Below are 27,780 nucleotides of genomic sequence, written 5' to 3'. Positions count from 1 at the left end.
AGTCCAGGCTCAGGTGACCTCTCAGGTTAAACCAGGACCTGGACGGGAGCTCTGTGGGGCTCGGATCCCCGACACCACCCCGGCCCAGGGAAGGCTCTCCTGGGCCCCCTGTCCATTTCCTGGTGGTCCCGTGAGCAGGCCTGGAAGCCCACCCACCCAGAGTTCGGGGCCGGCTGGGCGGCTGGCCTGCATGGGGATGAAGTCAAGCTCAGGGGAGTGAGAAGCTGGCACCAAACTTCCTGGGGAGCTGGGGGTGGGCCAGGGTCCAGCAGGCCAGCTAGAGGCTTCTTCTCAGAGCACGGTGGCCCTGGGGACGCTGCATGAGATGTAGTCCAGCCAGAGTGGCCCCCAGCCCCACCCCAGGCCGCATGGCCCCGGAGGCTGCCTGTCCCTGGAGCTCAGCCTGCTTCCCCGCCCAGGCTGCCCTGTTCCTGGGTGCTCCCACCTGCAGCTCCATCGGTGAAAAAGAGACACTTGGAGTGAGCAAGGGGCCCGGGGTGCAGCCCGGCCCCATAGCGGCATGTGGCGCTGAGGCTTGCGACTGGGGGGAGGGAGGGGCATGCGAAGGGGTGCCACAGACCAAGGGGCCCAGGGCCCGCACACACCCCCACTCGCTGCCTCCTGAAGCCAGGCCTGCGTTCCCTGGGCAGGAGGGAAGGGGCCAGGATGGTCTGACTTTGCCCCAGCTCTCTGTCATCATGCCACCAACTCAGCCCCAATAGCTAGAAGATGAGTCCCCTCCCCTGTTTTGTCAGAGTCAGATGAGAGAGCAGATGCAGAGCGCCAGACGCAAATATATGATATTATGTTAGTTTCAGGTACATCACCTAGTAATGAGATATTTATGTGACTTACAAAGTGATCGCCCCAGTAAGTCTGGTGCTCGCCTGGCACCACGCACAGTTATCACAATGTTCCTGATTATGTTCCTCACGCTGTACTTTCCATCCCTATGACTATTTTGTAACTACCAATCGTACCCGTTAATTCCTTCCCTTTTGCTCCCAACCCTCCAGCCCCTCCCATAGGCAACATCCAAAGTTCTCCGTATCTGAGTTTCTTTCCGTGTTGTTCGTTTTTTTTTTTTTTTAGAGTTTCTTTCCGTGCTGTTCGTTTTTTTTTTTTAGATTCCACATGTAAGTGGATCATACAGCATTTGTCTTTCTGTTTGACTTACTCTACTCAGCACGACACCCTCTGGGGCCATCCATGTTGTCGCGGATGGCGAGGTCTCAGTCTTTTTTATGGCTGAGTAATATTCCCTTGTGTACAGGCATCTCCTCTGCCCATCCATCCATGACGGAGGCCCAGGTGGCCTCCATACTGTGAATGACGCTGCAGTGAACATATGGATGCGCATGTCCCTTCGAAGTAGTGTTTGGGTTTCTTCAGATAAATACCCCAAAATGGGATTGCTGAGTCCTTCTTTGTCTCGTTATAGCCTTTGTTTTAAAGTCTATTTTGTCTGGTATAAGTTGCGTTCACAGATTTTTTGTTTCCATTTTCATGAAACACATTTTCCCACCCCTTTACTTTCAGTCTGTGTGTGTCTTTCAATCTGAAGTGAGTCTCTTGTAGGCAGCGTCTGTGGGGGTCTGGTTTTCTTATCCGTTCGGCCACCCCATCTTTTAACTGGAACACCTAATTCATTTACATTCAGAGTAATTGTTGATGGATATATAGTTATTGCCATTTTATTATTTACATTTTTGAATCTTTTTTTTTTTTTCCTTTTTAATTCTTTGTGAAGTCCCTCCAGCATTTCCTGTAACCCTGGCTTGGTGGCGATGAACTCCTTTAGCTTTGTCTTGTCCGGGAAGTTCTTTCTCTGTCCTTTGATTCTAAATGACAGCCTTGCTGGGTAGAGTCATCTTGGTTGTAGGTCCTGGCTTTTCATCACTTTGAATATTTCCTGCCAGTCCCTTCCGGCCTGCAAAGTATCTGTTGAGGAATCAGCTGACAGTCTCATAGGTGCTCCCTTATAGGTGACTAGTTGCTTTTCTCTTGCTGCTTTTAAGATTCTTTGTCCTTAACGTTGGCATTTTAACGATGCCGTGTCTTGGTGTGGGCCTCTTTGGGGTCATCTCGTTTGGGACTCTCCACACGTCCTGGGCTGGTATGTCTATTTCCTTCGCCGGGTTAGAAAAGTTGTCAGTCATTATTTCTTGAAATACGTTTTTAAGTTTTTGCTGTCTCTTCTCCTTCTGGTTCCCTTATGATGCAAACATTGGTACGCTTGATACCGTCCCAGAGGCCCCTTAAACTATCCTCATTTCTTTGGGTTTTTTCTTGTTGCCGTTAGTTTTCTGCTACCTTCCCTTTTAACTCGTCGATGGGATCCTCTGCTTCATCTAATGTTAATTCCTTCATTTCGGTTCTTGTAGTCTTCATTTCTGACTAGTTCTTTTTGTTTTCTATTTCCATTTTTATGTTTTTTTTTTTATCTCTTTGTTCAAGTTCTCACTGAGCTCATCTACTCTTCCCCTAAGTTCACTGAGCATCGTTATAACCAGTGTTTTGAACTCCGCAGCTGGTAGGTTGCTTGTCTCCAAGTTGTTTAGTTCTTTTTCGGGAGTTTTGTTCTGTCCTTTCATTTGGGACATGTTTCTTTGTCTCCTTATTTTGGCTGCCGCCCAGGGTTTGTTTCTATGTATCAAGTAGGGCTGCTATGTCTCCCGGTCTTAGTACAGTGGCCTTATGTAGTAGGTGGGACCAAGTAGCATGGTCTTTCCTGATCACCTGAGCCGGGAACTACAGGTGTGTCCCTTGTGTGGGTTGTGTGTGCCCTGTTGTAGTTGACCCTTAGTTACTGTTGGCTCGTCAATGGGAGGGACTGACTCTCAGGCTGATTGGTGGGGACTGGCCATGACCACCGTGGAGAAGCCGTAGTGCAGGGCTGACCCTACGGAGCAGCATTCACTTTAGCAGGGCTCTGGTGCCTGCCTCTCTGCCCTTTGGGAGTGTTGTCTTTGGATGTGACCCCAGGTGCTCTGGCTCAGAAGGAAGCAGGACACCAGGCATGCAAGCCAATGCCTCTGGGGAGGGGCCTGCCACAGGCCAAGTTCAGCCACAACCTGTACTCTGCCCAAGGCCACCTGGCATGAGGCACTAAGCAATTTTCAGATGGCCATCACCCATGCTGGGCTTGGAGGTGCCTTGAGAGGCCAAGCTGTGGACTGAGGCCGGCTGTTGCCGGTGCCTGGCTTGGAGCTGCCTAGCTAGAGGTACAGGGCATGCTGAGGCCAGATGCTGCTTGTTTGGGGTTTATGAACCTTTGAGAGATTTTAGGAAAGTCCACAGCATGCTCCAAAACAGGCCATTTGTACAGAAAATCCACTGGAAACAGCTTGGGTGGGCCCGCACATTGGGAGGGGTGGGGTCTTAAGGAATCACCGGGGACGGGGGGCGAACAGTGTCAGCCAGGTGGATGGAGCTCAGATACGGTGGTACCTGTATCTGCAGGCAGGGTGGGAAGAGGGCTCAACAAAGGAACAGTGGGCTCTGCCAGCACTTCTGCCTGGGAGAAAGCCGCCCCTCCAGCCCTGGCTCTGAAGCCAGACAACTCAGTTCCTCCCGCGTGTCTCTGGCCCCTTTTGAAGTGCTGCCTGAGTGTCGGAGCTCAGAGCAAGCGAGTCCGTCACTGAGTAAGTCCACACAGGGGCCCTTTAAGAAGATGCCTGGGACCCCAGCCGCCCTATCCCACTCAGCCACAATCTTCACTACTTTCTACAGCCAGATTTTGTGGGGCCTTCTCTTCCTGGCACTGGAACCCTGGGCTGGGGAGCCCGGTGTGGGGCTGGGACCCTTTGCTCCTCTTGGGGGACCTCTGCAGCCGAGATGTCCCTCTTCAGTTTTAACTGCGATGCAGGGGGTGGGACCAGCCCATTCCGTGTCTCTGCACCTCCTACCAGTCTCGAGGCGTGTCCTCAGTTGTACAACTTCCGTTCAGCCAGACCGCAGGCAATTTTCAGTGATGTTTGTCCTGTAGTTTGGTTGTAATTCTGATGTGGTCACGAGAGGAGGTGAGCGCGGCGTCGACCTATTCCGCCATCCTGACTGGAAGCGCGCCTCCATTTTTCTATTCCCAATTTACTTATTTTTGTTCTTACCCTTATTAATTCCTGCCTTCTAATTTCCTTTGTCTTTTGCTAACTTCTTGAATCGAGCATGTACTTTGTTCCTTTTCATTTGCATTGCTCAGTAATAGAAGTACTCGGGGCCCGAACCTCCCTCTGGCACCGCTGTGGCTGTGTCCCATCCATGCGACCGACTGCTTTTGTTACTGTTTCCCCAAAATTCTGCAGTTCCAGATTTGATTTCCTCTTGGACCCAAGGGTCATTTCACACGCAGGGATTAAAAAATTAACTTACAGCTTTATCGTTTTGAGACTAGGTAATGCTACCCATACCATGTGGCAAACATTTTCTCGGAAACCTAGTGTGTGGTGATTTTGTGAAAAGCAGGTGCGGCCTCTCCTCTCGGGTAGAGTCTGATCGCGTTGGTCTGACCTTTCGCATTCTGCTGCGGAGGCGTCTGGCGGCTGCTACTTCGTGTCCGTTTTCAGTGCTGGGGCCTGAGGCTGGGGTAAGGGTCGGCCCTCCACGTACCTGCGGACAGTGGATGTGGGTACATCCCCGAGGCAGGTTGGGGTGGCAAGGGAGGCGTGGGGCAGGACACTTTGCCCAGGGGGCCGGGGAGGATGAGACCCTCTGTAGGGTCCCTTGCCGTCTTCTGTAGGGTCCCCCGCCCCGAGCCAGGAGCCTGGCTGTGGCTTCTAGACACCCTGCTAGCTTGACTGTGACAGTGTGTAACCTTTCCAGACCTTTCCAGCCTCAGCTTTCCAAATGGGATGAAGACAGTCACAGGGCCTCTGGGTAGCCAGGTGGGGGGGGCGGGTCGCATGGTCCCCAAGGCCATGGGCACTGGGCTCCCCAGAACGACTTGACGAAAGCATGGGTCCAGCTGGTGGTCCGACTAGGGAGTTCTGTCTGGGGTGGGGGTTGCCCAGGCACGGCAGTAGCCTGGCCCAAGGCTCAGGTCAAAGGCCAGTTTGCAGGGAAGGACTTCCTGGGGTGCGCCATCTCCACGGGGCCACCAAGGGTTGGCCTTAATCCTGTCTAACCCGCAGGCCCCACGCTGGGAGCTGAGAACTGGGGCTGCTTCTCTGTGGTCCGGGCTTCGGGGCCAGGCCGCCCCTGTAGCAGGGGCCTCTGAGCCTCGGGGGGCAGCCGCCCTGGGCCAGCAGGATGGCCTTCCTCTGCTCTCCAAGGCTGCTCATCCAACGCTGGCTGGGAGGGCGGGGTGAGCACCTCCCTGATTTGGGGGCGGGGTGCACTCCAGGGTCTGGACATTGGATGAAACTCACAGGGTGGCCCCGTGACTGGGCTGGGGAGCACGGGGTCAGTGTAGCCGGCAGCCTGAGGTCGCCTCCCTCCGGATTCTTGCCTTCAGCCTCTTTAGGCCGCCGTGCTCGGGGTCCACCAGGAGGCCGCTCTCGGCCGCTGTCCAGGCCTCCGTGTAGCGCTGCTCCTGCAGGCAGCGCTGCCCTTGGCACAGGAAGATGTGGGCGGCGGGGGCCCGGCCCGGCTGCTCCCACAGGCTGCTTTGGGCTGCGGTGGGTGCCAGCCTGAGGGCCTGGGCCAAGGCCCCTGTGGCCCCGGCCTCATCCCCCAGGCTCAGGAGCAGGCGGCCCCGGGAACACAAGTCCTCCACTCTTGTCCGGAGGTCACAGTCCCCCGCATCCTCTCGGAGCACGCGGTCCAGGTCCCCGAGTGCCCGGCTAAACTCCTGCAGCTCAGCCAGGCAAGTGGCCCGCAGGCGCAGGTGACCGGCCCTGCCACCACTAGCCAGGACGGCCAGCGAGCAGTAGCCCAGAGCCTGCCAGGGCTGCCCGGAGCTCAGGAGGGTGCCGGCTTCCTGGGCTGCGGTCTGCGGAGAGGGCAGAGGTGGGGAGCGTGGGTCAGTTCAGAACGGTGCAGCCCCGCAAGGCCCTGCACACCCCGCCTCACAGAGGAGCTGCCCGTGCCCTCTGCCCCCGCCCTCTGAGATCCCGCCCCCTGAGGCTCTGCCTGCCGAGCGCGCTGGGGCTGCGCCCACTCCTCCCCCTCCCTGGTGCCCCCTCTTCTCCCGGCCCTGCTGCTTTTCTCACTTGGGTGACCCCCTCCCTCTGCTCCTCTCCGAAGTCACCTCACCTCCCCAACAGGCCCCTCTGACGGGCTGCTGTCCTGGCCATCCTGCCACCCTGCCCGTCCTCCCAAGGCTGCCCTGGCCCTGGGGACAGTAGCAAACAGGGCCTCTGCCCAGCCTGGTCCTCCAGCCCCCTCCTCGGCCCAAGGCAGGAAGGGGTCTGCCGAGCACTCAGGGGTTCCCCACTACTGTCCCGCAGAGCCACGACGCTGGGAAGGAGACACCGCGCCCATGGCTCCGGCATGGCCCGCAGGTCCCCGGGGCTGGGGTCTACTGCCCGCCCCGCAGCGTCGCGGGCGCGTGGTTGGTTCCGTGTTCCCACCTCTGCGACAGCGCGCAGAGCGAGCGGGGCGGCCGGGGGCCGGGGAGCCCAGCTCGCCTCCCGGCTGTGGGGCGCTGACCGCCGGCTCCACCTGTCCGAGCCGAGCCCCTCGCCGGCGCGACGCTGACCACTTCCGGTCCCCTTCCGGGCGGGTCTCGTCGCCCGGCAACGGGCGCCACGCGCGTCCTGCCCGCACCCGAAACCAGCCCCGGCCCGCCCCCTCTTTGCTCGAGACCCCGCGAGGCCTCTCCTCAGAGATCCCCAACTCTGCTGCGCCTCCCGAGCTCCGGGTCCCGATGACACTGTCTCCCTGGGCTCGAGGTGGCCAGACCTGGGTGCCTCCTGCTCGGCCCCCACCCACCCCACGGCCGCGGTGCTGCGGAGCGGCCGGAGTGGGGGCTCCGTGGGGGGCTGCGCCCACCTGGGCGAGGCTCTGCCGCTCCGAGGCTTCCAGAAGGCGCAGCAGGAAGCCGAGGTCCCCGGCGTCCGTCTCCGCCAGGCACTGCAGGTCCCTGGCGGCGGCGGGAACGTCTCCCTTCTTGAGGCTGAGCAAACCCCGCCGGGCCCGGGCCGCCTCTGATGGCGGCGTGGGGCGCAGGGCCTCCTGCAGGCGGGCGCCGGCCTCCTCGTAGCTGCCTGTCAGGATTCGGGAAGGACACTCAGGGGCGGCGGGGGCAGGGGACAGAGAGAACGGACTCTGGCTGCGCTCCGGGAAGCCCGCACTCCCGGCCGCGTTTCTTGTTCTGCGTTGTTGGCTGGGGGAGCAGCCCCAGGAGGGAGAGCCAGGAGCAGAGGGACATGGTGACACCATGCTGGTCACTTGGACTCGTCTGCTACCAGTACCCCCACCTGGGGGGCGGGGTCAGTAGACTCCATGACGCCTGGGCTGACCGACCCGCAGGGCTCTGAGCCCCTTTCAAGTGAGTGCTGAAACACGTTCGGGATTTGGCAGGAAAGGATGACATTTCGGTACATGTGGACCTAAGACGATCCTGCCTGGAAATGGGTCTCGGGGCCACTTGGTCAACTTCTGTTTTATAAACAAATGCGCGAGTTACCGAGGACGCCCCGTCCTTGTCTGGAGCCTCTCATCACCCCTTCCCTTCTCCTCCCTGCAGGCAAAGCCACATAGGTGACAGAGCTAGACGCACGGCCACGCCAGGCCTATGCGGTGACCAGGTCCCAGGAGCTGGGACTCGGGGCGGGGGGAGGGGCCTTGGAAGATGCCGAATCCGGGGCGTCCGCCTCCCATTTTACAGACGGGACTGGGGAGACTGAGAGGAGCTGGCCGCACACCGCGTTGCCCATGCCCGGGCCCACGTGTACCTGCGGCAGTGAGCACGTCTGCCAGGAGGATGTGCCAGCTCGGCTGCCCGCCATCGATCTGGATCAGGGCCTCCCCCGCGGCCAGGAGGCCCTGGATGGCTCCGTCGCTGAGGGGAGCCCCGGTGTCCGGCAGCTGGCTCAGCAGGGCCCGGCAGCGGAGGGACAGGCCCTGCGTGATGAGGGCCTGGGCCTGTGGCTTCAGGGAGCAGATCTCAGGGATGGCCGTCTGCGGGTCATGCTTCAGAGCCGAGAGGATGTCATCCACGGCCTCCTGCAAGGGGACAGGGCGGGGTGGGTGGCCGAAGTCCCAGCGGGGGATTCGGTAAGTGTCCTCCCAGTGTCTGGGAGTTGGGGACACCAGGAGGGGTCGACCGTCCAGTCCCTGCCTCCTGCAACGGCCTGCTGAGCGATGCGAGGCAGAGTGTGCGACACTGGCACGTGAGTCAGAGCTCTGGAGAGGCAGCGATCGTCAGGAACGGAAGAAGGTGCTGGTACGAACCCACTATGGCACGGAGGGCGGGCCGGAGCTGGCACCCGCAGCTGCGAGCATGTGGGTAGGAGAGTGGGGGGCGGAGCGTGCACTCTGGGGGACAGGCAGGGAGGTGTCCTCAGGCCCTGATGGCCCGGAAGCACAGGGGGCCAGGGCGGAGGCCCCCAGTCATTGGCGTGACCTCTGACCCGGCCGGCAGTGGCGAGTCTTGGAGCCTTCGGGGTGTCTAGCGGCCTTTTCTTTTTTGCTGCCTTTGTCCTTCCTTTTCTACCTCCTTTTGAGTTCATCGAATGTCTTAGGAGTTTATTTTAATCCCTCCTTTTAACTCTGCCTCTTTTTAATACTTTTTAGCAGCTGCCCCACAGGTTACAACAGGTGCCTAACTTACCGCAGTCTGCGAAGTCAGTGAGGTACCACCTCCCGGAGCCGGTCAGAGACATTCTGGAAGGAGGGAACTTACTCTTTCGAATTCAAATATGCTCCTCGTTCCTCCCTCCCGCAGAGAATTCCCAGCTGGCAAGGATCCCCTCCGCTCCGCTGCCGTTGTTTCCGAAGGGCCTTTGAACCGGACGGAGACTCCCGCGTGGTACTTCGTTTCCTGCGGCGCTTTCGGGGAGCCGTCCCGCCGCCTCCTGGTCCTCGGGCTGCCGTGCTGTCTGCGTCTCTGCGCCGGTCCGTGGTGCTCACGCGGCTCTCCGCTGCGCGCCACGTTTCTTTTCCCCACGGGCTGCTTTGAAGATGTTCTCTTCACCGTTAGTTTTCAGGCGTTTGACCGAGCCGCGCTGCTGTGCTTCTCCCGGTGGTCACCGCGTGTCAGGGTGTGTGTACGAAGATGATGGCAGAGACCCCCACCCACCCCACGGCCGAAGAGACCCGCACCTAGGCGCGTCCGGGTCATCTACATGCATCTCCCGCTTTCTCCTCTGGGACTCCGACTATGCGCATCCGCGTCCACGGGGAACTGTCCCAAGCTCTCGTTTGAAAAATAATCTCTCCCGGTCCCTGTTCTTCACGTCGGATGCCTTTCATTTGTGTACGTTTAATTTCACCGACCCTTCGGCGGTGTCCAATCGGCTGTTAAGCCCATCGGTACGTGTTTAACTTTAGCTATTATACTTTTCGGTTCTAGAATGTCCATTTGATTCTTCTTTACAGCTTTTTGTCTCTCTGCCGATCCCCTACCTGTTCGCTCATAAGTTTCTCCTTAAATCCTTCTCGTGGTTATAATTGCTGCTCTAACGCGTTGTTCGCTAATTCCAATTTCTGAGCCATCTCTAGGTCTGTTTCTAATTCGTACTTACTTTCCTGGTTATTGGTCACACGTTCTTGGTTCTCTGTGTGTCTAGCAGCTTGACTTTGTGCTGGACTTTGTGGGTGGTGTGTCCTAGCGAGTCTGGATTACACTGCTGTCCTGTAGAGGGCGTTGTTTCGTCCCGGTGGGCAGTTAAATTGCTGGTCGGTCCTTTCGGTTCTGCCGGACTTGGTTTCGCTCGTTAGGGCAGGTCCGTTTCAGCTTTGAACTTACTCCCGGGGAAGACCTTTAGTTTAGGGTGCGGCCTTTACTTTAATTCAGGGTGTAGTTTCGACTGACTGTCCAAGGCGTTCACAAAGGTCTCTGCTCTGGCCGAGTCAGAACTCCAGTGTCTCCCGGCCCTGCCTGGCCCTGGGGTCACCCCTCGGCTCTCAGCCCCGCCGCAGGTGAGCTCGGCCGTCCCCTGAGCCCTGCCCTGCACGTGCCGCGCTCAGGCCAGGAGCCCCTGGAAATTCCGTGGAGACGTCTGCCCTCTGCAAAGCCCCCTCTTCTCCTTGGCCCTTCCCTGCAAATCCCTGCAGAGCCTGGAGCTCCAGTCTCTGCCCCCTCAGCTCAGCAAACCCACGGCCCCCCGCTCCTTGTACAGCGACAGCAAAGGCTCCCAGGCAGAAAGCCGGGTGACTGGGGGGCCCGCTCCCCGCGGTTCCCCTTCCCTTGGAGATCACAGCTCTCCACCGCCCGTTGTCCGCTGCCTGAAGACAGTCGTCACGTATTCTATTTTGTTTTCAGCAGCCCAGGACCGGTCACTCTCTCCCAGAGTTTGCCCAGACGCTTTAAAGCCCAGGGCGGTTCTGGAGCGGGTGTGGGCGTGGGGGCAGGTCTTGGAGAGACGGAGGCCGAGGATGGGTGAAGGACGGTCCTCTCGACCCTTCCTACACCGTGGCCTGGGGCCTGCCTGTCCTAGTGCTGGCCAGTGGCAGCCCCTGACCGGCCGGTTACCTTTGCAGAGAAGACGCCCAGCTCCGCGGCCCCCTGGAACCCCAGCTTCCATGCACGGAGCCCTCATTACAGACCAGGTGCCAGGCTGAGTGTCCAGCGACAGTGAACGAGCACCCCCTCCCCCATCGAGGCTCCGAGATGTCCCAGGACTTGAGCGCAGAGTTAGGAGGAGGGGAGCAGGGTTCTGGACCCCCAGGCCGGCTCAGAGCTCCTTGCGCCATGCCCCCTCTCGTGGGGACAGGGCGGAGGGCACGTGGGGGGCTGGGCCCCGGCCCGTCTTCAGGGGAGGAGGTTCGTGGCTTTGAAGGGGTTGGGGCCTCCCTCCCACATCCTAACCCTTGGACATGCAGGCTGGCCTTCCCCGCCACACGGCCTCTGGCCCAGCACGGGCGGGGGGGACTGAGGCACCTCTTGGAGGAGGTGCTGGCATGTCGCGAGCACCAGGCCGGTTTCTAAGGACCCGCCCGCAGCAGGGGTGCTCCCGGTCGAGCCCCGTCTCTGTCCCTGTGAACCCCGGATGCCGCGGCGGGGGGACGGGGGGCCGCACGCAGAGGGCTGGGCTCCAACCGCAAGCACCCAGGCTGGAACGGACGCCGGCTGCCCGTGCCCTTGGGGGAACAGACTTCCCGAGACTTCCCGACGGGGACGGGCGGCAGCAAGTGCCTCTCAAGAAGCTCTCGAGTCGCCGGCCGCTGGGACTGTTTCGCTTGCTCCCTAGGATTCCAGTCCTCAAGCAGACGAAGAAACCCGGCGGGCAGTTACCTCGGAGCGGCTCTCCACAGTGACGCGTCAGGCGGACGGCCAATCTCAATCACTCGGCAGCGACACTGCTCGTGGCCGAGAAGGGCCCTTGTCCAGGAGGGCCGTTTGGCTGTGGCCGCCACCCTGGGCCCCGCCCCCGCACACTGACCATCGGCTCCGCAGGCCCTCTGTAGACAGCTCAGGGTGGCACCCGAGATGGCAGCCCAGGTCTCATTGTTTCAAGCTGCACCCCCATCCAGTAGCCCCGAGGGTTTGCACGTCCGTCTGGAGCACGTGAGAAAGGACGAGACTCCTGGGAGCCCCAGGGCAGGTGGGTGCGACTGACGTCCAGCCGGGATGGCCTGACCCCGCTCCCTCCCGCCTCGCGGGTTGAGAAGGCGGCGCCCCCCAAAACACGCCCCCTCCCGCTCGCGGGGTCCCGAGGAGGGGGCGCGGTACCTTCTGCCGGTCCAGGGCCAGGTGCAGGAGCGCGCGCCCACACAGCGCCCGCACGTTCCCCGGCTCCGCCCGCAGCACCGAGTCGAGGTCGAACATGGCGGTCCGGCTCCGGCCCAGGAGGCCGTAGCAGCGGGCGCGGGTGAGCAGGGACTCGCCGGCCTGACCGCCTGCGGCAAGGGGCGTGTGGCGTCAGGGCCGTCCGCCGCCCACGGTGGGCGCGGGCAGGCGCGGTGCGTGTCTTCACCGGGCATTTCTTGTGCTTCTCCTGGTGCCCGACAGTGGGGGCCACCTCGGGGAGCTCCCAGACCACTGGGCGCCAAGACACGCAGGGAGCAGTCCGGCTGACCCCGGCGCTGGCAGCCAGACCAGGAGGGGTGTCATCTGGGACATAGAGGGGCTCCCGAGGGGAGGGGGCACTGCAGCTGCCTCAGGGGTAGGGGGCCGTGAGGAGGAAGGGTCCGCAGGGCTGGGCCTGGACTGGCCGCGGCACGAAGGTGCCAGGAGGACAGGGAGGGGCCCTCCCCAAAGGCACGTGACACGAGGGACACAGAACAATGCTCTGCCCTCTGCACGACGCTCGGGTCCTGTCCCCTTCTGGGCCGACACGTGCGGGGTGCGGACTCTGCACGGGGTTGGCCTGCTGTCCGGAGAACGAGCTCACCCCTCACCCCCACTCCCACCCCGCGCAGCGGCTCGTCACCCACTCGGAGAAGAGAGGGAGAAGGTGCCAGGAAGTGCAGAGCGGGGGAGCCCAGCAGCATTCGGACCAGGCCCACACTTTGAACCCCAAGCACCCCAGGAACTTGCCGTGCATACTTGGGATTGTCCCTTCCCTAGCCACTTGGCGGCGCTCGGCCAGGCGCACACGTGCAGAGATGCCCTAACTATCCCCAGGAAGGGCTTAGGGGAGCGGGGCCCTCACCTCCCAGGTGGGAGGAGAGGGGCTGAGCTGGGACAAGGGCCCAGGGTGTGAGGAGGGCCCCGCTGCTCTCCCAGGCTTTAGCAGGCTGACCTGACCGTCGGGGCCTTGGCCACCCGCCCTCAGTGAGCAGTCCGCGCCCTGTCCGCTCCGTGGATACTCCGGGTGCGCGCGCACCGGAGAACCCTCCGACCGAGAGCACGCTTCGGACCCCGTGGACCTCCACCCGCAGCACAGCGGGGGCTCCCCATGTCCCTGGCACAAGATGGGGGCCCTGGGCGAGCAGGAGGCTCCTACCTGCAGCAAAGATAGCCAGAGAGAGGTAGGCGATGGCCTCCCTCGTGTGGGCCTCGCCCTCGGCCCCGTCCGGCCGCGCCCTCAGGATGGCCAGGGCCCGCGCATGGCAGTGGCCCCGCAGCAGCTGGCGGTCCTCGTGGCGGAAGACATTCAAGGTGGGCTGGAGACAGGCCGTGTCCCCGGACTGGACCACCTTCTTCACCAGCTGCAGAGACCAGAAAGTCACCGCTCTTCCTCTCTGCTCCCCAAGTCCAGTCCATTCCACCCCATGGTTCCAGCAGGGGCTGGGCTCACAGGGGCGTGGCTCACAGTGGGCTGCACCGTGGGGGCTGGGTTCATGGTGGGGTGCAAGGCCTGGGGGCGTGGCTCACAGGGGGTGGGCGCTCATGGGGGCGTGGCTCACAGGGGGCGTGGTCAGTGGGGTGCACCGTGGGGGCGTGGCTCTCAGTGGGGGTGCACTCATGGGGCGTGGCCTGCAGTGGGGTGTGGCTCATGGGGGCGTGGCTCACAGGGGGCAGGGCCCGCGTGTCCCCAGCCTGGGGCACAGTGAAGACGGGGTCGGGAGGTATGAACGGCCTCTCTAGGCTGCAGTTTTCTGCTGCGTGCTGGGGAGTTGGAGTCCCTGTCCCTGAGCTGTGCCTCCTCCTCTGTGACACGGAGGTGGAGATCTCGCTTCATGGGTCCACTGATGGAGGTCCAAATGAGAAGCATGAGCAAAGGGGGCTTTCAAATCATAAAGTGACAGAGGGCCCCAGGAGTCCTTCAGAAGACATGGAGCAAAAGCCCTGAGACCAGTGCCTGCCCTGCATGGAGCCAGACCCTGGGTGGACATGACCTTGGTGCTCAGAGTGGCTCCACCCCAAAGAGACTGGACACTGCCCCTGCTGGCTGCTGGCCATTGGCTACAGACACGGATCCCAAAGCATCCTTCCCTCCCGCCTGTATAGCCCAGTGCAAGGAGACCAGACACCCAAACCAGGCCTGAGGGGACGGAGGACGCTGACAGGTGGCCACACAGCCCTGCCCCAAAGGCCGGCATCTTCCCCGGAACATAACCTTCGACTCTGTTCCAACGGGAAGCCTCCTGACGCCGGCGGGGTGAAGTTCCGCCTTTGCTGGAGCAGAGCGGGCCGGGCCGGAGCGGAAGCGAGCGAGGCCGGGGCAGGGTCAGGCCCAAGCCGGACTTGTACGGGCGATTGGAAAGCGGCTACGCCTCCGCTGGCTCCTGGCCCTTTCTCTTCATAATGCAATGGAAGCAAATATGGAGCGCCCGCTGCGTGCTGGAGGCAGCTGGGCCCCGGGGCACCTGCCTCAGCCAGTTTCCACAAGGGACAAGGACACCGAGGAGCCTGAGACACCTGCCAGGGGTGGCAGAGCTGGGGCTGGGACAAGCTTCGCCTGCTCCGGAGTCCCAGTTGCGGGGTGCAGAGCGAGGGGCCATGAGGCCTGATGCCCCCCGCAGCCCGGGGCCCGTTTTCGCCCGCCCTGCCGCGGCCTGCTGACCTCACCTGGTCGGCGTCGTAGAAGAAGCCCCTCCGAAGCTGCAACAGGGCCAGTCGCACCAGCACCGGGGCTGCCTGGGGCCTCCGCGAGAGGGCCACCAGCAGCGCCTTGTGGGCGTCGTCCAGGCGGCCCAGGCGGTACAGGGCATCGGCCGCCAGCAGGCGAGAAGCCTCATCTTCCGCGTCCAGCTCCATCAGGAGTGTGGCCAGCTGGTACACGCCCTGGGCGTCCCTGCAGCGAGAGCAGCCGGGCAGCGCTGGCCCCTTCCCTGTCCCTTCCACCTGCCCAGGTTGGCCGGCCACAGGCACGTCCCATCCCGCGCGCCTGGCCCAGGCGGCTCCCCTCCCCTCCGCTGGACTGCGGAGACCCCTGTGCTGCTGGGAGGACCCTCGCCTGCGCCATCCCCAGGCCCCTCTGCCCACACCCCCTCTCGATGTCCCGCCGACCTGGGGGGGGCGGGCACCTTACATGTGAGGGAATCAAGCCCGCCCAGAGCTGACCCTGCCTCGGCTTCCTTTTCTGCAAAAACGGGACAACAATGTCACCTGTGGGGCCAGGCGGCGTTGTAGACAGAGCTAGGGAACACTCGGGCTGCTCGTTATGCTCCCGGTGCCCTGAGAAGGTGAATGAACTCCCGGGAGAAGGGGCGGGACCCCGGAAGGCGGCGATTGTCAGAGAGAACAAATATAAAGGGCCCCGGCCACACCTGTGACAGCTCTACTCACCAGCAAATCTAAGCAATGCAAATCAAGCAGCCGGGGGCACAGGTGTGTGTGCACGTGCGTGTGGGGTGGTGACATCAAGCTCACCCCCCAGGAAGCCCCCCAGGAACCCCCAGCTCAGTGACTTAGCTTTGCCACCTCCTGCAAGCAGAGAGGTGCAGATGAGAGAGCTCCGGTTCCCCGGGCTGGCGAAGAGTTTGCAAAGGAACCTTGGGGCCAGGTGTGGGCCAGGTGTGCGGCCAAATGGGCGGATGGGCAGCTCCTGAGGTCAAGGGCCTCAGAAGGGCAGTGCTCCCTGACCCGGGGCACCTCCTCTGTCTCCATTGTAAGAGATATTTTCTGGGATGATCGTGTGGTCACGGGACAGGCTCTGGGCTGCGGGACACATATCTAGTGACAAACAAGGTTCGTGATCCACCAAGAAGGAAAAGTGGGACGTGAGCCGCGTGCACAGCGCAGTTCGGTTTTCTGAACTGTATTTTCTGCGTGGGAAGCGAGCCGGCTGGAAGGCTCGCTGGGACGCTGGGTTTTATTTTTGCATTTTCGTGTTTGAGTTCCTAATTTTTTATGAGTCAGTCCTTAAATGCATCGCCATTGGGGACTGAGACCTGGGCCCCAGGCTAAAGCTGCCACCCATGGTTTAGCCGCTCCCGCCTGGGTTATTCCATCTGTGAGAGGAGGAAGCGCCGCGGGCGCCACGCCACGCCCAGCGCGGGACTAGCGCTTACCCTTCCTGCGCCGCGGCGCTGTCCCTCTCCGCGGCCTGGCTCCGGCCGCCCCTCGCGCCCCTGGCTCCCGGGTCCGGCCTCCGCTGCAGCATCCTGCGGCCCTCCTCCCGCAGCACTGTCAGCAGCAGCCCCCGCTGGTTCCAGGGCACGTAGGCCTTGGCGACCAGCAGAGCCTCATCCGGCCGCAGCCGGCAGGCGGTGACATAGTCCAGCGCGCCCAGGAACGCGCTGCCGGCCAGCACCCGCAGCAGCCCGCGGCCGCACAGTGCACGCACACAGCCGCCGGGGTCCGGCGGCCCCTGTTCCACCACCGCCTGGAAGTCCTCCCGGGCGCGCCGGGCGTCGCCCGCGTGCAGCGCGCAGAAGCCGCGAAGCGCCAGCAGGGGCGCGTGGTGCTCGGCACGGTGCTCGGCGCGCGAGGGCCGCAGCAGGCGCTCGCACAGCGCCCGGGCACCCGCCGCGTCGCCGGCCAACAGCAGGCACTCGGCCAGGCGGGCGCCCAGTGCCGGGCGCGCCGCGGGCGGTGCCACACGCAGTAGGACACGGAGCGCGCGGGTCACCGGGGCCAGCAGCTCGCGGCCCGAGTCCTCGCGGAGCTCGGGGCGGCTCCGCACGGCCTCTTGGAAGTGGAGGAAACCCACGTCTGCGGCCTCCTGCGCCTGCGCCCGCACGCGCGCCCGGTCCTCGGCCGAGAGCACCGCCTCGAATTGCCTTCGCGCGCCCGAGGGGCTCTCGCGGAAGGCCTCGTGCAGGTCCCGAAGCAGGTCCTGGGCCCCGCTGTCCAGGAAGAAGGCGGCGGCCGCGCGGGTGACCAGCAGGGCGGCTAGACGCTCACCTGGGGAGGAAACCGAGCTGTTGGTCCTGCCCGTTGGGCCGGGTCCCACCCCGGAGCCACCTGTAGCCCCCACCGTCCGATGCTTTGGACTCTCTGAAGCATTTGTGCTCCAGGCATCTCCTAGGAGCCCAGGACATGGCGCCAGCAGGGCTGGGAACAGGCAGGGCCCCGGGGCACCTGCCTCAGCCAGTTTCCACAAGGGACAAGGACACCGAGGAGCCCTCCTGGACGTGGTGGGCAGCTCTCCTGGACGCCTCCCAGCGTGGGGTCACAGTCGGGCTCAGGCTCAGGCTCCGGCTCTGGCTCGGCCTGAGTTACGATGCTCCTTCTCCCTCCCACATTTCGGGATTAAGTTTCCTGTCCTGGGATCAGTGTCAGGTCATAGCTCAGGTCTGACCCCGTGACCTTGGGAGGGCCAGCTGTCAGAGTGGCACCCGTGTCTCTTGCCTTCTTTGGGCTACCCCGGGACTCAACGCTCCCCTCTCTGACACAGATATCTCCACCGTCAGGTCCAGGAAATGGGGTGCTGTGCCCAGCGCCGCTGGCAGAGCGAGGGCTCGGCTGTGACTAAATGTCCCGCGGTGCCTCGGCTTCTCTTCTGCTTTTATCATGGGCGACACGGTCTACACTAGCAGGGCTGCAAGGACTAAGCGGGCCGATGTGTGTCCAGTGCCTGGACCAGGGCCGGGAGGGCGCGTCGGTCAGAGCGTCACCTCCAGCACTGGTACACTCTACGTCTGAACAACGGGAACAAACCAGGGCTTTCTGGCAGAGCGCTGAGCCACTCCATGCCCAACGGGGCTGCAGGAAAGTCAGCGCCATTGACAGAATCCCAGACAACTCAGCGCTGGCAGCTCCAGGTCATGGGTGTCCCCTCATATGACAGGCGAGGGACGTTCTCCGAGCCCTGGCGACTCTCCACCCCGGGCACTGAACTCAGTCCTTCGGAATTCTCAGAGAGCTTTTTCTTGTGACCTAACGTAATCGTCGCGACAATAATGATCCTTTGCAATGAAACAGGAGAGGGCAAAGCACCGTCTTCCGCACGGAAGCAAGTCCTGCCGCCGTCATGGGGCTGAGCACTCATCCTAGTCTGGAGCCAAGCATCTCGCATCCTGAGATCGACCACCCGCGGAGCAGCCAGCAGCAGGCTCACCCTGTTAGTCCTGGTGGCCAAAGTAAAATCGACTTTGACCTTTTCCTATCGGTTACTAACTCCTGACGAAACAGCTCTGTCCCTGACGTGTGCAGTAGTTCACAGATCCTGGGAGTCACGGTAGGTGCAGGCGGAGGGGCCTGCTGTCTCCGATATGCTATGTTTTTTGTCTCTAATATGAATTTTTCATTTCAGATATCGTGCTTTTCAATTCTACAATTTTCATTTTTAAAAAGAGTTTCCATTTACCTGCTGAGAGTCCACATCTGTTCATTCATTACAACCACATTGTCCTTTAGTCTCAAGAATATTTCTAGTAGTTCCCTGACAGTCGTTAGTATGGCAATTTCACCACCTGGATCACCTAGAGCTCAGTTTCTATGGACCTTTTTTTTTTCTCCTGACTGTGTTTGTATGTTTCTTTTCCTGTTTGTATGTCTAGTCACTTTTTTATTGTACGCTAGACATCTGGTCGATGCTTTGTAGAGACTCTGGGTTCAGTTATGCTGGACTTTTGTTTTAGGAGGCAGTTAAATTAAATAGAATCAAACTCCGTGGTCTGTCTCTTTGGCGGGCAGCAGCTGAAATCTCCAGTAAGTTCTCGCAACTTCCAATGGTGGCTTTTTCAGGCCATGCAGCCCCTCCCGTGCGTAGTTTGCTGGTCAGCTGAGACTCTAAGTGGATTTAGGTGGATTTTGGGGTTCGCCTCCTCCCCGGCTCTGTCCTTTTTAGGTTTTCTCTTCTAACCCTTTAGACACCTTTTTCCCCCAGCCCTGAACTCTGTCTTCTGATACCTCAAGCCGGTAAAACTGCAGCTTTAAATAGATAAAACCTGGATTCAGGCGTTCGTCAGGCGAAAATCTGCGAGCGCGCGAATCTCACTTTGCACGGTCCTTATCTTTCAAGGGTCAGTTTCAAAGGTCAGTTGCAGTTTCTGCCTGCGTTCGGTCGCCATTCAGTACCTTCAACAGCAGGCGCTGTACCTTCCGTCCAGACTTCATCGCTGCCGTCTGTGGGATGCGTGGTCTGGTCACCGTTCCTGGAAGCGAGCCTCTTGTCGTTAGACTTAAACACTTTGGCAATCTGGGGGATGTAAAAATGCTGTCCCATTGTTGTTTTAATTTTCATCTTCCCGATTACTAGCGAGAGACTCATTTATCTAAAAGTGCTTTCCCCCCAGTCCGGTGGGTAGAAAGTTTCCACGTTTACCTCGTTCGAATTCGCAGCCGCGTCACTGCCGTGATGCGGGACATTTTCCACATGGTTATTAGCCATCTGTGTTTCCTCTTTGGGGAACTGCTTTTGCCCATTTCAGTGCCAGATTTGTTTTTCTTAGCGATCTGTAGGAATTCTTCAAATACTCTGGGTACTAATCTTTTGCTCCGTTGTTTATTTTGCAAACCTTCTCTCTCTGTGGTGGGTTGTCCTTTTGTTTCGTATAGTTATGGGCGAAACAGAAGTTTCAAAATGTTAATTTAATCACACGTATCAAATTCTCTGTTACTGTTTCCACTTTTTGTATCTTAAGAAGCCCAGCCGTTCCCAGAAGTCTTAATGACATTCTCTCATACTTCCTTTTAGAAACCGGAGGACTCAGCTACGGACACGATCCTCCCGGACGTTAGTTCCTCGCACGGTTTGACGTAGAGAATCAGCACCACCCACTGAATCGGGGTCTCTTCTTTCCCTATGGATTTGCAATGCTCACTCCCACGTATTAAGCTCCAGATATGTATGGGTCTGTTCCTGGCCTGGTTCGTTTTATTGGTCTTTCAGATAGAAAGACCCTTAAGTCAGTAACCTTCTGTATTGGTTAGTATAGCTTTGCATTAGCTGGAGGAGCAAACCCTTATACCGCCTTCTCTGTCTTCTCTTTTCCTCCCTCCTCCCCTCCTCCTCCTCCCCTTCTTCTTCGTCTTGTCTATTATTGGTCCTTTGCTCTTGTATCATCTTATCAAATCTTTCGTCGGCGTCTAACGCGAGACATTGAACATCTCTCTGCTTATACAGGTATTCTTTACTATCTTTTGAGAAAGTTTTATGATTTTCTTCATACAGTCATGACTCTGAAATAAATGATCTTCTGTTGCTCTAGTAAATGGTAATGTTTACACCACAAAGTTTCTCTTCGTTGCTGGTGTCCATGAATACAGACGCTTTTCTGCGTACCCTGTTAAATTCTGTTCCCATGATCTAGTACGTTTTCGTTGTTTCTTGCGGGGGTTTTTACGTAGCTAATCATTACTGCCTGGAATAAGAACTTTGTCTCTTTCTTTCTAGTCGTACGTGCTTTTCCGCTTTCCTATCTTATTGCACTGGTGAGCATCTCTAGCACAACAATGGATAAATGGGAAAGGGGGCGGCCACCTCGTTCTTGATTTTGAATGGAGGGCTTCTAAAATATCACCGTTAAGTACGATATGTTTGGTAGGTTTTTGATAGATATTATCTTTCTGCATAGTTCTTAATGAAGAACCTTGAAGGCATGGGAGATAGGTACCCTGGGTGTTTTGGGAGGGTACGTGCTCAGGGAGCCGCCGGGAGATTTGAGTTAAAGCTGTTCTCATTCTGCGTCTTGTCTTCATCCACTGAGGGTCCCTGTGTACCTACTTACTAAGAAGGGCAGGGCACTTTGCAAAACACAGAAGGGTTGTTCAGTGTTTCCAGGGACTTTCAATAAATAACCCTGATATTAGGATTCATTTGTTACGGGAACTACATTTGTAAAAAGTTTGTGATAGAAAATGTTTGTTCGCATTGTAAGCTACGCTAGTGCTGCTGGCGTCGATACAGTGACCCTTGTGACACAGGTGACTTAGGTCTAATTAGTGCAGCGTTTCTCAGGGAAGACGCTCCCATCCGGTTCGGAGCCAAGGCAGGACAGACGAGCTTCCTGGAGGTCTCCCCTGAGGGACAGAGATTTTCTAGCACACTCACTCCCCGAGGCGGCAGCCCTTTGGGGGTTGTGGAATTCTGTGGGGTCTCTACTGGTCATTAAAGTGGAACCGTCCCCTCCACACTGGGAGCTGCTGCATGCTCCCAGCCTGAGCAGCGCTGGCCCCGTTCACGACCCATTGCACGTTTGTGCCTTGGGCACAGAGGGTCCCCACTTTCTCATGAGCTCAGGATTCTTTGTGACTCTGTTGCGCCGTCTTATACCTTTTATAGTGGGAGGATTTCAGGGTAACTGGTCTAGCATATTCCCCAAAACAAATGTGCCCACACACGTCGCAGTTCTCCCGGTCCGGTCCCCGGCCCTCACTGGTGCCACAACAGCCTCCCTGCCGCACACGTCCTGGACCCTCCTGCCCCTCCCAGTGCACGTGGCAGGGGTGGCTCGCAGAGCAGGGCACCCCTCCTCATCCTGCAGATGCCTCACCGGCTGGCCCTCGCCATCACCCGGCAGGCGTCTACGTGTCCTCCTTCCTGTCCTCCTGTCCCCTCTGCTGGGCCCTCTGGTGGGGGTGAGCAGCACGGTGGGCCCTTAGGGGGACCCTGGGGGCCAGATTCTACCCTACTGTAAGTGCTCATGTGCCCCTGGCATCCAGGGACGTGGCCGCAGCCGCACACACCTCCGAGGGTGGCTGAGAGGATTCAACGGAAATTTCTATCAAACCCTTAAAACGGGGTCTGCCCTAATGTTCAATGCGAGGCCAGGGACGCCGCTGTCCCGGCCTCTGAGTGTCCGCTGCCCCGCCCCCACCCCGCTGCTCGCTCCCCAGCTAGACTCTTGACTTTAGAGCCCTGCTTCGTGCGGGCCACTCCAGAACCCCTTCTTCAGACCGAGCCCCCTCTCATCTCAAGGCTCGTGTGTTTCGCCGCCTAGTGACATGTCCACTTGGTTGGCTCAAGGGACATCTTTTTGAGCACTTAGTGGCGATGCCATTATAGGGTTCGATGTACATTTTCACTGAATCCGCGCGGCAGCCCTGGGAGGTTGTGCAGCCACCGCCCGCGTGCACCATCCTCACCCGGGAGGAGCCACAGAGCAGCCTCGCAGTTGGGGGGAGCTCGTGCTGTGTGGCAGTGTGGCTTCTGGGCGCTCCCGCCCCCGCCCCGCCCCCCAGGAGGAGGACCCAGCAAAGGGACGGGGCAGTGTGTGACACCCCTGACGGCCCCCTTCCCTGTCTGCACCTCCCCTGCCCTCCGCAGTCCAATCGCTGACGGCGAACTCTGACAGCCAGTCTCGAGCTTGCTTTCCACCCCTCTCTCCACTGTTCGCACCAGCCACAGTCTCACTCAGGGAGCCTCAGACCGCGGCCTCTCCCCGACTCTCTCTTCTCCGTCTGAACGTCTGCCATCTCTCACCGTCCAGCCTCTCAGCCTCGTCCCCTCCCGCCTGAGACAATCTGCCTCTCCCTCCCTCCACCTCCACCCCCAACCCTGCCAGGAAGGTCTGGGACCCTGCTCTGGGTTCCAGCTGCTTCACTTTTACAGCAGAGAAACCAGGAGAGAAACTTAGAATGCAGCCCAGGCACCCTCCTCCACAGGTTCTAGTTCCCACAGCTGCTACACACTTGATCTGAGGTGGTGTGGAAACCCCCGACCCTTTCCCAGGCCATGGGAGATATGGCAGCCACACTACAGGCTGACTAACGTCCGGGCTCCTCCCTCCTGACAGCCGCCCAGCTCGGTGGCATGGACGCCCCGGGTCCTTCTCCTGCAGGGACCTGGCGCGTTACATTTCTGTGGCCTGGAGTCCTTCAGTCTCCGCACAACGACACCTCCGAGGAGCCCTCCCTGACCACCCGACCAGAGGAGCACCTCGCATCTTCCACGTTCAAAGTAATATTTTGTTTGCTTCTTTTCAGGGGTGCTCCGTGCGTAAGGGCAGGGGCCTGTCCGTCTTGCCTCTGTGGTGTCCCCGGCCCCAGCACAGCCCCTGGCCCATAGGGGGATGGGACCCGCACTCCTACCTTGGGGTCTGCTGCCCGCCGGGTCAGACTCAAGGGCCCGGCTGCACGCCGCCCGGCAGTCCTCATACCTGCCGCCGCGGAGCAGAGCTTCCGGTGACGAGGCATCGCCCCAGGTGCCCTTGGGGTCCAGGGCTGCCAGGAGTCTCTGGCAGTCGGCCTCCTGCTGGCCGGTGCTGTCCCCAGCCCGCTGGCCCCTGGACATGTGGTCTTGCAGGGCGCCGGCCAGCACGGGGAGGTAGGGCTGCTGGTGGGTGCGGATGAAGGCCACGGTCTGGTGGGCGTTCGAGGTGAAGGCCCGGAGGTACTCGGCCAGGCCGACGCCCACCTGCAGCCCCGCCAGGACCCCGGCCAGGGCGCGGGTCAGGCGCAGCTCCAGCCCTTGCTGGGAGTGAGCGTCCAGCAGCGCGTCGCACTGACACACCACCTCCGCATGGCGCCCGTGCGCCAGCAGGCCGGCCAGGGTGTGCAGGACCGCGGCCGGGTGGTCCGGGCAGAGGGCGGCCAGGAAGGCGGCGGCCAGGGACCCCGTCAGGGACACCACTGCCATGCCGTCCCAGTGAATGGCCGGAATCGGGCTGTCCCCTCGGCACCAGGCCTCCAGGGTGGCCACCACCGGGTCCCCGCGAGCCTCGGCCAGGGCAGCTTGGACGCTCCGCACGGCCGAGGGGGCGTGGCAGCTGAAAGCGGCCAGGTAGAAGGCGGTGGCCACTGGCGGGTTCCCCAGAGCCAGATGCTGGTCCCCTTCCCGGCAGAGGCAGGCCACAAGGTCCTGAGCCGACATCACGCCCGTGCCCCTGACGGGTCCATGTCCAGTCCTCACGGGCACCTGTGGCGGGGGAGCGTGCTTAGTGCAAAGGGGTAGCAGCCCAGCTCCCAGCTCTGCGGCCCCCAGCCCATCGGTACCCAGCCCTGCGGCCCTAGCCCGTTATTTAAGCCAAATTGGCCCCCATTTAACCCACACAATTTTAAAACCTCTTGGCCCCTTCAGACTACCAGCCCTAGACCATCAGGCCCCCCAGCCCTGCATGACCCCCAATCATCAAGCCCTCGGACCATCGCCCCAAAGCCCGGCAGTAACCAGCTCTGTGGCCCCCAGCCCAGCTTCAGAACAGCCTCCCCGCCCCTCCCCACTGAGATGGTGTCAGCGCTGAGCCCTGCTGTGTGACAGTGGGGTGAATTTGGCCCTTAGGGTGTTGCCTGCTCTGCAGACAGCCCAGGGGCAGAGTGGGGGGTGGTAACCAGGGTCTGCCCACCAGGCTCCCAGCCCCTGTTGGCCTCCGGACTCCGCCTCCTCCTCTGCGAAGTGGGGCCAGGACCCTGCTCAGAAATCCGTGATCTACCAATGCCCACTCCTGAGCTCAGGGGTGGCCTGAGGGTCGGGAACCCCAAATCTTTGCTCCACCTCCTGCTCCTCCCACCCAGCACAGGGCCCCTTAGGAAGACAGAACAGCCCTCCGATTAATCCAGGTGGCACAGTCAGTGTCCCCCAGCCTGCTCCCAGCACTGAGGCTCCACAGAGCTGCCCAGCCTCGGCCACGCCCCTGCCCACCTCCCCCGCCTGAGCAGTGTGCGGTCCTCGGGGAGCTGGGATGGTGGGGGTACCTGCCTAGTTCTTGGACGGTGATGGGGGAGCAATTTGTCCCAAACCAGAGGGTCAGTTCTGAGGTCCATTTGGGGACCAGCCCTGCCACCCCCTTCTCCCTCCCCCATCCGACCTGAAGAGCTAACTACGCACAGCACCTTCTCTCCTGGCCCCTAGGCGGGCCCCCCAGTAAATGCTCTCTGGCACACGCAGACACACGCGCGAGCTCACCAAGACAGAGACGTGCACACGTGCACACACATGCACACGGCACACACACGTGTGCACACATTCACACTCGCCTGTGCTCGGACGCTGTGCGGAGCGCTCGGGGAAGGAAAAGGCGGGGCAGGAGCTCCCCCAGGGGTCCGCGGGGCTGGGATACCGGGCGCCCCACGGCCCGTGCGCCCTCGGGCTGCTGGCGGAGCGTTTCCCGTTTCCCGGGAGAGCGTCAACACCCCGCCGCCCGCTGCTCAGCGGCGCCCCCAGTGGCCGGGCACCGCCGCCGCGGACCCCGCCTTCCGCCGCGCCCTCCACCTCACCCCGCCCCCACCCGGCCCCCTCCGCCATCCCGCTCCGGCCTGGCGGGATCCGGGAGGAGCGGGGCGGGGAGGGCCCACCTGCAGGGCCGGGCTCCGCGCGGCCGCGGCCAGGGAACCCGGTCTGTGCGGGGTTGGTGCGGGGCCACTGGGCTCCGCGGTGGAGCTGCCCGCGCCCCGGGGGAGCCCTCACCTCGCATCCTTAATGCTCTTACAGCCGAGGGGGGAGCTCCAGGGAGGGGGCACCCTGGCCCCTGCGCCGCGCTCTAGCCCGCCTGTGCCCCTCGTCCTGCAGGCTGCTTTGGGAAACCCGCCCCCAGGCCATCCCGCCCACCGGGGCTCCTGTGGGTCACCTGGGCTCCCAGCCCCAGGGGGCCCTCTGCACGCCCACCCCCTTTTCCGCTGGCTTCCTCCCTCTGGTGCTGGGCCTCCTCCCCACTGGACGAGGCCCTGGGGGTGGCTCTAAGCAGCTGTGACAGGAGCCTGCCAGGCCAGGGCCACCTTGACTATAGTCCAGGAGGAGCCCAGCATCAGGCCATACTCTAGGAGTCCCTGCCCCGCCACCCGCCACACCCCAGCAGCAGGAAGGAAAGGCGCCTGCGTCTGGGGTGCGGAGCCGGGCCCAGGCAGCTGGCTGGGGCGGCGGGGAGCCTCAGGTCCTTGGGGAGACGGCGCTGCTTTGGGCGAGGGCCCCTCCCAAGACGCCAAGCGCCCCAGATGCCAGGCAAACCCCTGGTCCTCTGCGTGTCCAGGCGGGGTGCCTGCTGGCGGGGACATGGGTGCCGTGAGGCAGGCCGGGTGGGGGCCCTGGGGGTGGGAGGCGCTGCGTCTCTGATGTCCTTCCTCGATGTGGCCTGCTGGCCGTTAGGGAGGCGGGGTCCAGGCGGGCAGCGGGGCCTGGACGTCCTGTCCACTCCTGGCCTGCTCTTGACCTTCACGAAGGCACAACACCCGAGCGCTGAGCGCAGCGGTGACCGTTTATTAAGAGATTTCCCTTTGCTTTGATTACTTTCATTTTTATCGCCCTAATTAGGTGAGACCCGTAATGGAGCAGGGCTGTCACCAGGGCTGTCACCAGGGCTGCGGGAAGGGCCCGGGGCAAGGAGGCGGCAGAGCTGCCCGACATTCGGTTACATTAGCCCTGATGGGTCCCCCGAGCCTGCGCCCAGCACGCGGCGCCCACGGACCTGCGGGCACTGGCCAGATGAGCCTGGCGGCCTTGGCTGGTCATGAGCTGTGATCGCGGGCCCCACCTGAGAGCAGCACACCTGAGCCAGGGAACCTCAGGGCACCTGCCTTGGGCCATGGAGGCGGGGTGGGCTCAGGATGCGACCACGAGCAGGGATGGCATGTGTGGCTTTGGGCCCCGAGTGACGCGTGACGACCGAATCTGGAAGGAGGCTGACTTCCTGGGAGGGCCAGCCGGTTCTGACAGGCGTGGCGGGGATGGGGGGTGGTTCTGAGCACTTGCCCTTTGCATGGCTGGGTCCGAGAAAACCTCGATGGGGCAGGAGAGGCGGCATCGTTGTGGGACACTCACGGCTTCAGGGGCAAGTGGGGCACATCGCTGGGGGTGCCCAGCCGGGCCAGGCACCCAGAAGGATCCGCCTGGAGCACAGGGCGCTGTGGAGCCTGGACGAGGATTTGGGCCCAAGAAAGTGCATTTGACACCCCAGGGGCATCCTGTCTGCCGCAGCCCCGTGGCCAGACCTGACTGGGTTAGGGAGGGACATGGCGCTGCCACCAGCCGCCTGCAGGGACGCCCTGCACTCCCCAAAATGGCCATGAAATGGCCTCTCTGAGGGACGCGGGTTCTGTGGTGCGGTCCCAGCCGGAGCGGAGCACGAGGTCCCTGCTCCGGGCGCATCCTCGTCACAGCCCTGAGACAAAGCCCGCCGGCTGGAGCGGGGGTCTGAGCATCGTTTCCAGCGTGTTCTCAGGCGCCAGCGGAAGCTCTGCGGAGGAGTCGGAAATGGGAGCAGTTTACGGAAGAGGGGCGTCTGGAGGTGGCCTTATGTTCTGCGGCTTGCCCCTTGTGCCGGGTGGGGTGGGCCGACGTGCAGAGCGGTGAGGTCCCCTGCCTGGGCCGAGGGGCTCATGCTGAATCTTCATGACCCCCAGGGCCCCCCCGAGGGGGGACCAGAGGCCAGCAGGTCCCAGATCCAGGACGTCTGCTTTACGCGTCACCCTTAAAAAGCAGGGGCGTTTTCCTCTCCTTGCCTGCCGCTTGCCCTCCGGAGTGCCCCGAGGTCAGCTCTGAGCCCAGTGCTGGGCCCAGAAAGCAGGAAGTGGGTGCCAGGCCAGGTCCCTGCCTGTGGCCCCTGCTGTGTCCCCAGAAGGACCAGCGGCTCGCAGGCTGCCCGCTCTCCTGGCCTCCCGTGACACCGTAAGCCAATGTCACTGCCAGGGCCCAGGGCGGGGCTCCCAGGCAGGGCCCCGGAGGACCCCAGAGGTCAGCTGGGTAGGCCTCGCACCTCCCCTGCCCCCATGGCACACGAGGGAGGACGGGGCCCACACAGCCCCAGGTCGCAGCTTACACTGTCTCCCTGGGGGCCACCCCGGACCCACGCCATATCCAACCCGGAAGGCGGCCTCATTTCATCTCAGCCAAGGAGAAAGGAGAGCCCAACCCCAGAAGGTGACCTTGGGCTCTCTCAGGGGTGCGTCCCTGTCCCCCACACCAGGAGCCAGGTGCTGCTCTGGTCATTTCTCTGGGCTCAGCTCCACCGTCGCGTGTGCCCCAGGGTGCTCCCCGAGGGTGTGGCAGCTGACCCAGGGTTCCCCGGCTGCCAGGGCCCAGAACCCCC

General features: G+C 61.4%; 1 protein-coding gene across 1 annotated transcript; it reads right to left on the bottom strand.

Moving 5' to 3' along the window:
* Positions 1-2,608: 2,608 nt before the first annotated feature.
* Positions 2,609-24,864, bottom strand: TTC34 (tetratricopeptide repeat domain 34). The gene is made up of 10 exons (XM_039842417.1): positions 24,737-24,864; positions 22,853-23,678; positions 15,946-16,780; positions 14,501-14,726; positions 12,993-13,197; positions 11,777-11,943; positions 7,836-8,106; positions 6,931-7,145; positions 5,367-5,929; positions 2,609-4,608 (listed from the first exon to the last, which is right to left on the bottom strand). The coding sequence occupies exons 2-9, from the start codon at positions 23,631-23,633 to the stop codon at positions 5,402-5,404; spliced, it is 3,228 nt and encodes a 1,075-aa protein (XP_039698351.1). The 5' UTR covers positions 23,634-23,678; positions 24,737-24,864; the 3' UTR covers positions 2,609-4,608; positions 5,367-5,401.
* Between the last annotated feature and the right edge of the window lie 2,916 nt (positions 24,865-27,780).

The sequence above is a fragment of the Pteropus medius genome, unplaced genomic scaffold (genome assembly GCF_902729225.1).
Source record: "Pteropus medius unplaced genomic scaffold, Ma_sr-lr_union100, whole genome shotgun sequence".
Lineage (NCBI taxonomy): Eukaryota > Metazoa > Chordata > Mammalia > Chiroptera > Pteropodidae > Pteropus > Pteropus medius.
This window is presented reverse-complemented; position numbering and strand designations above follow the sequence as displayed.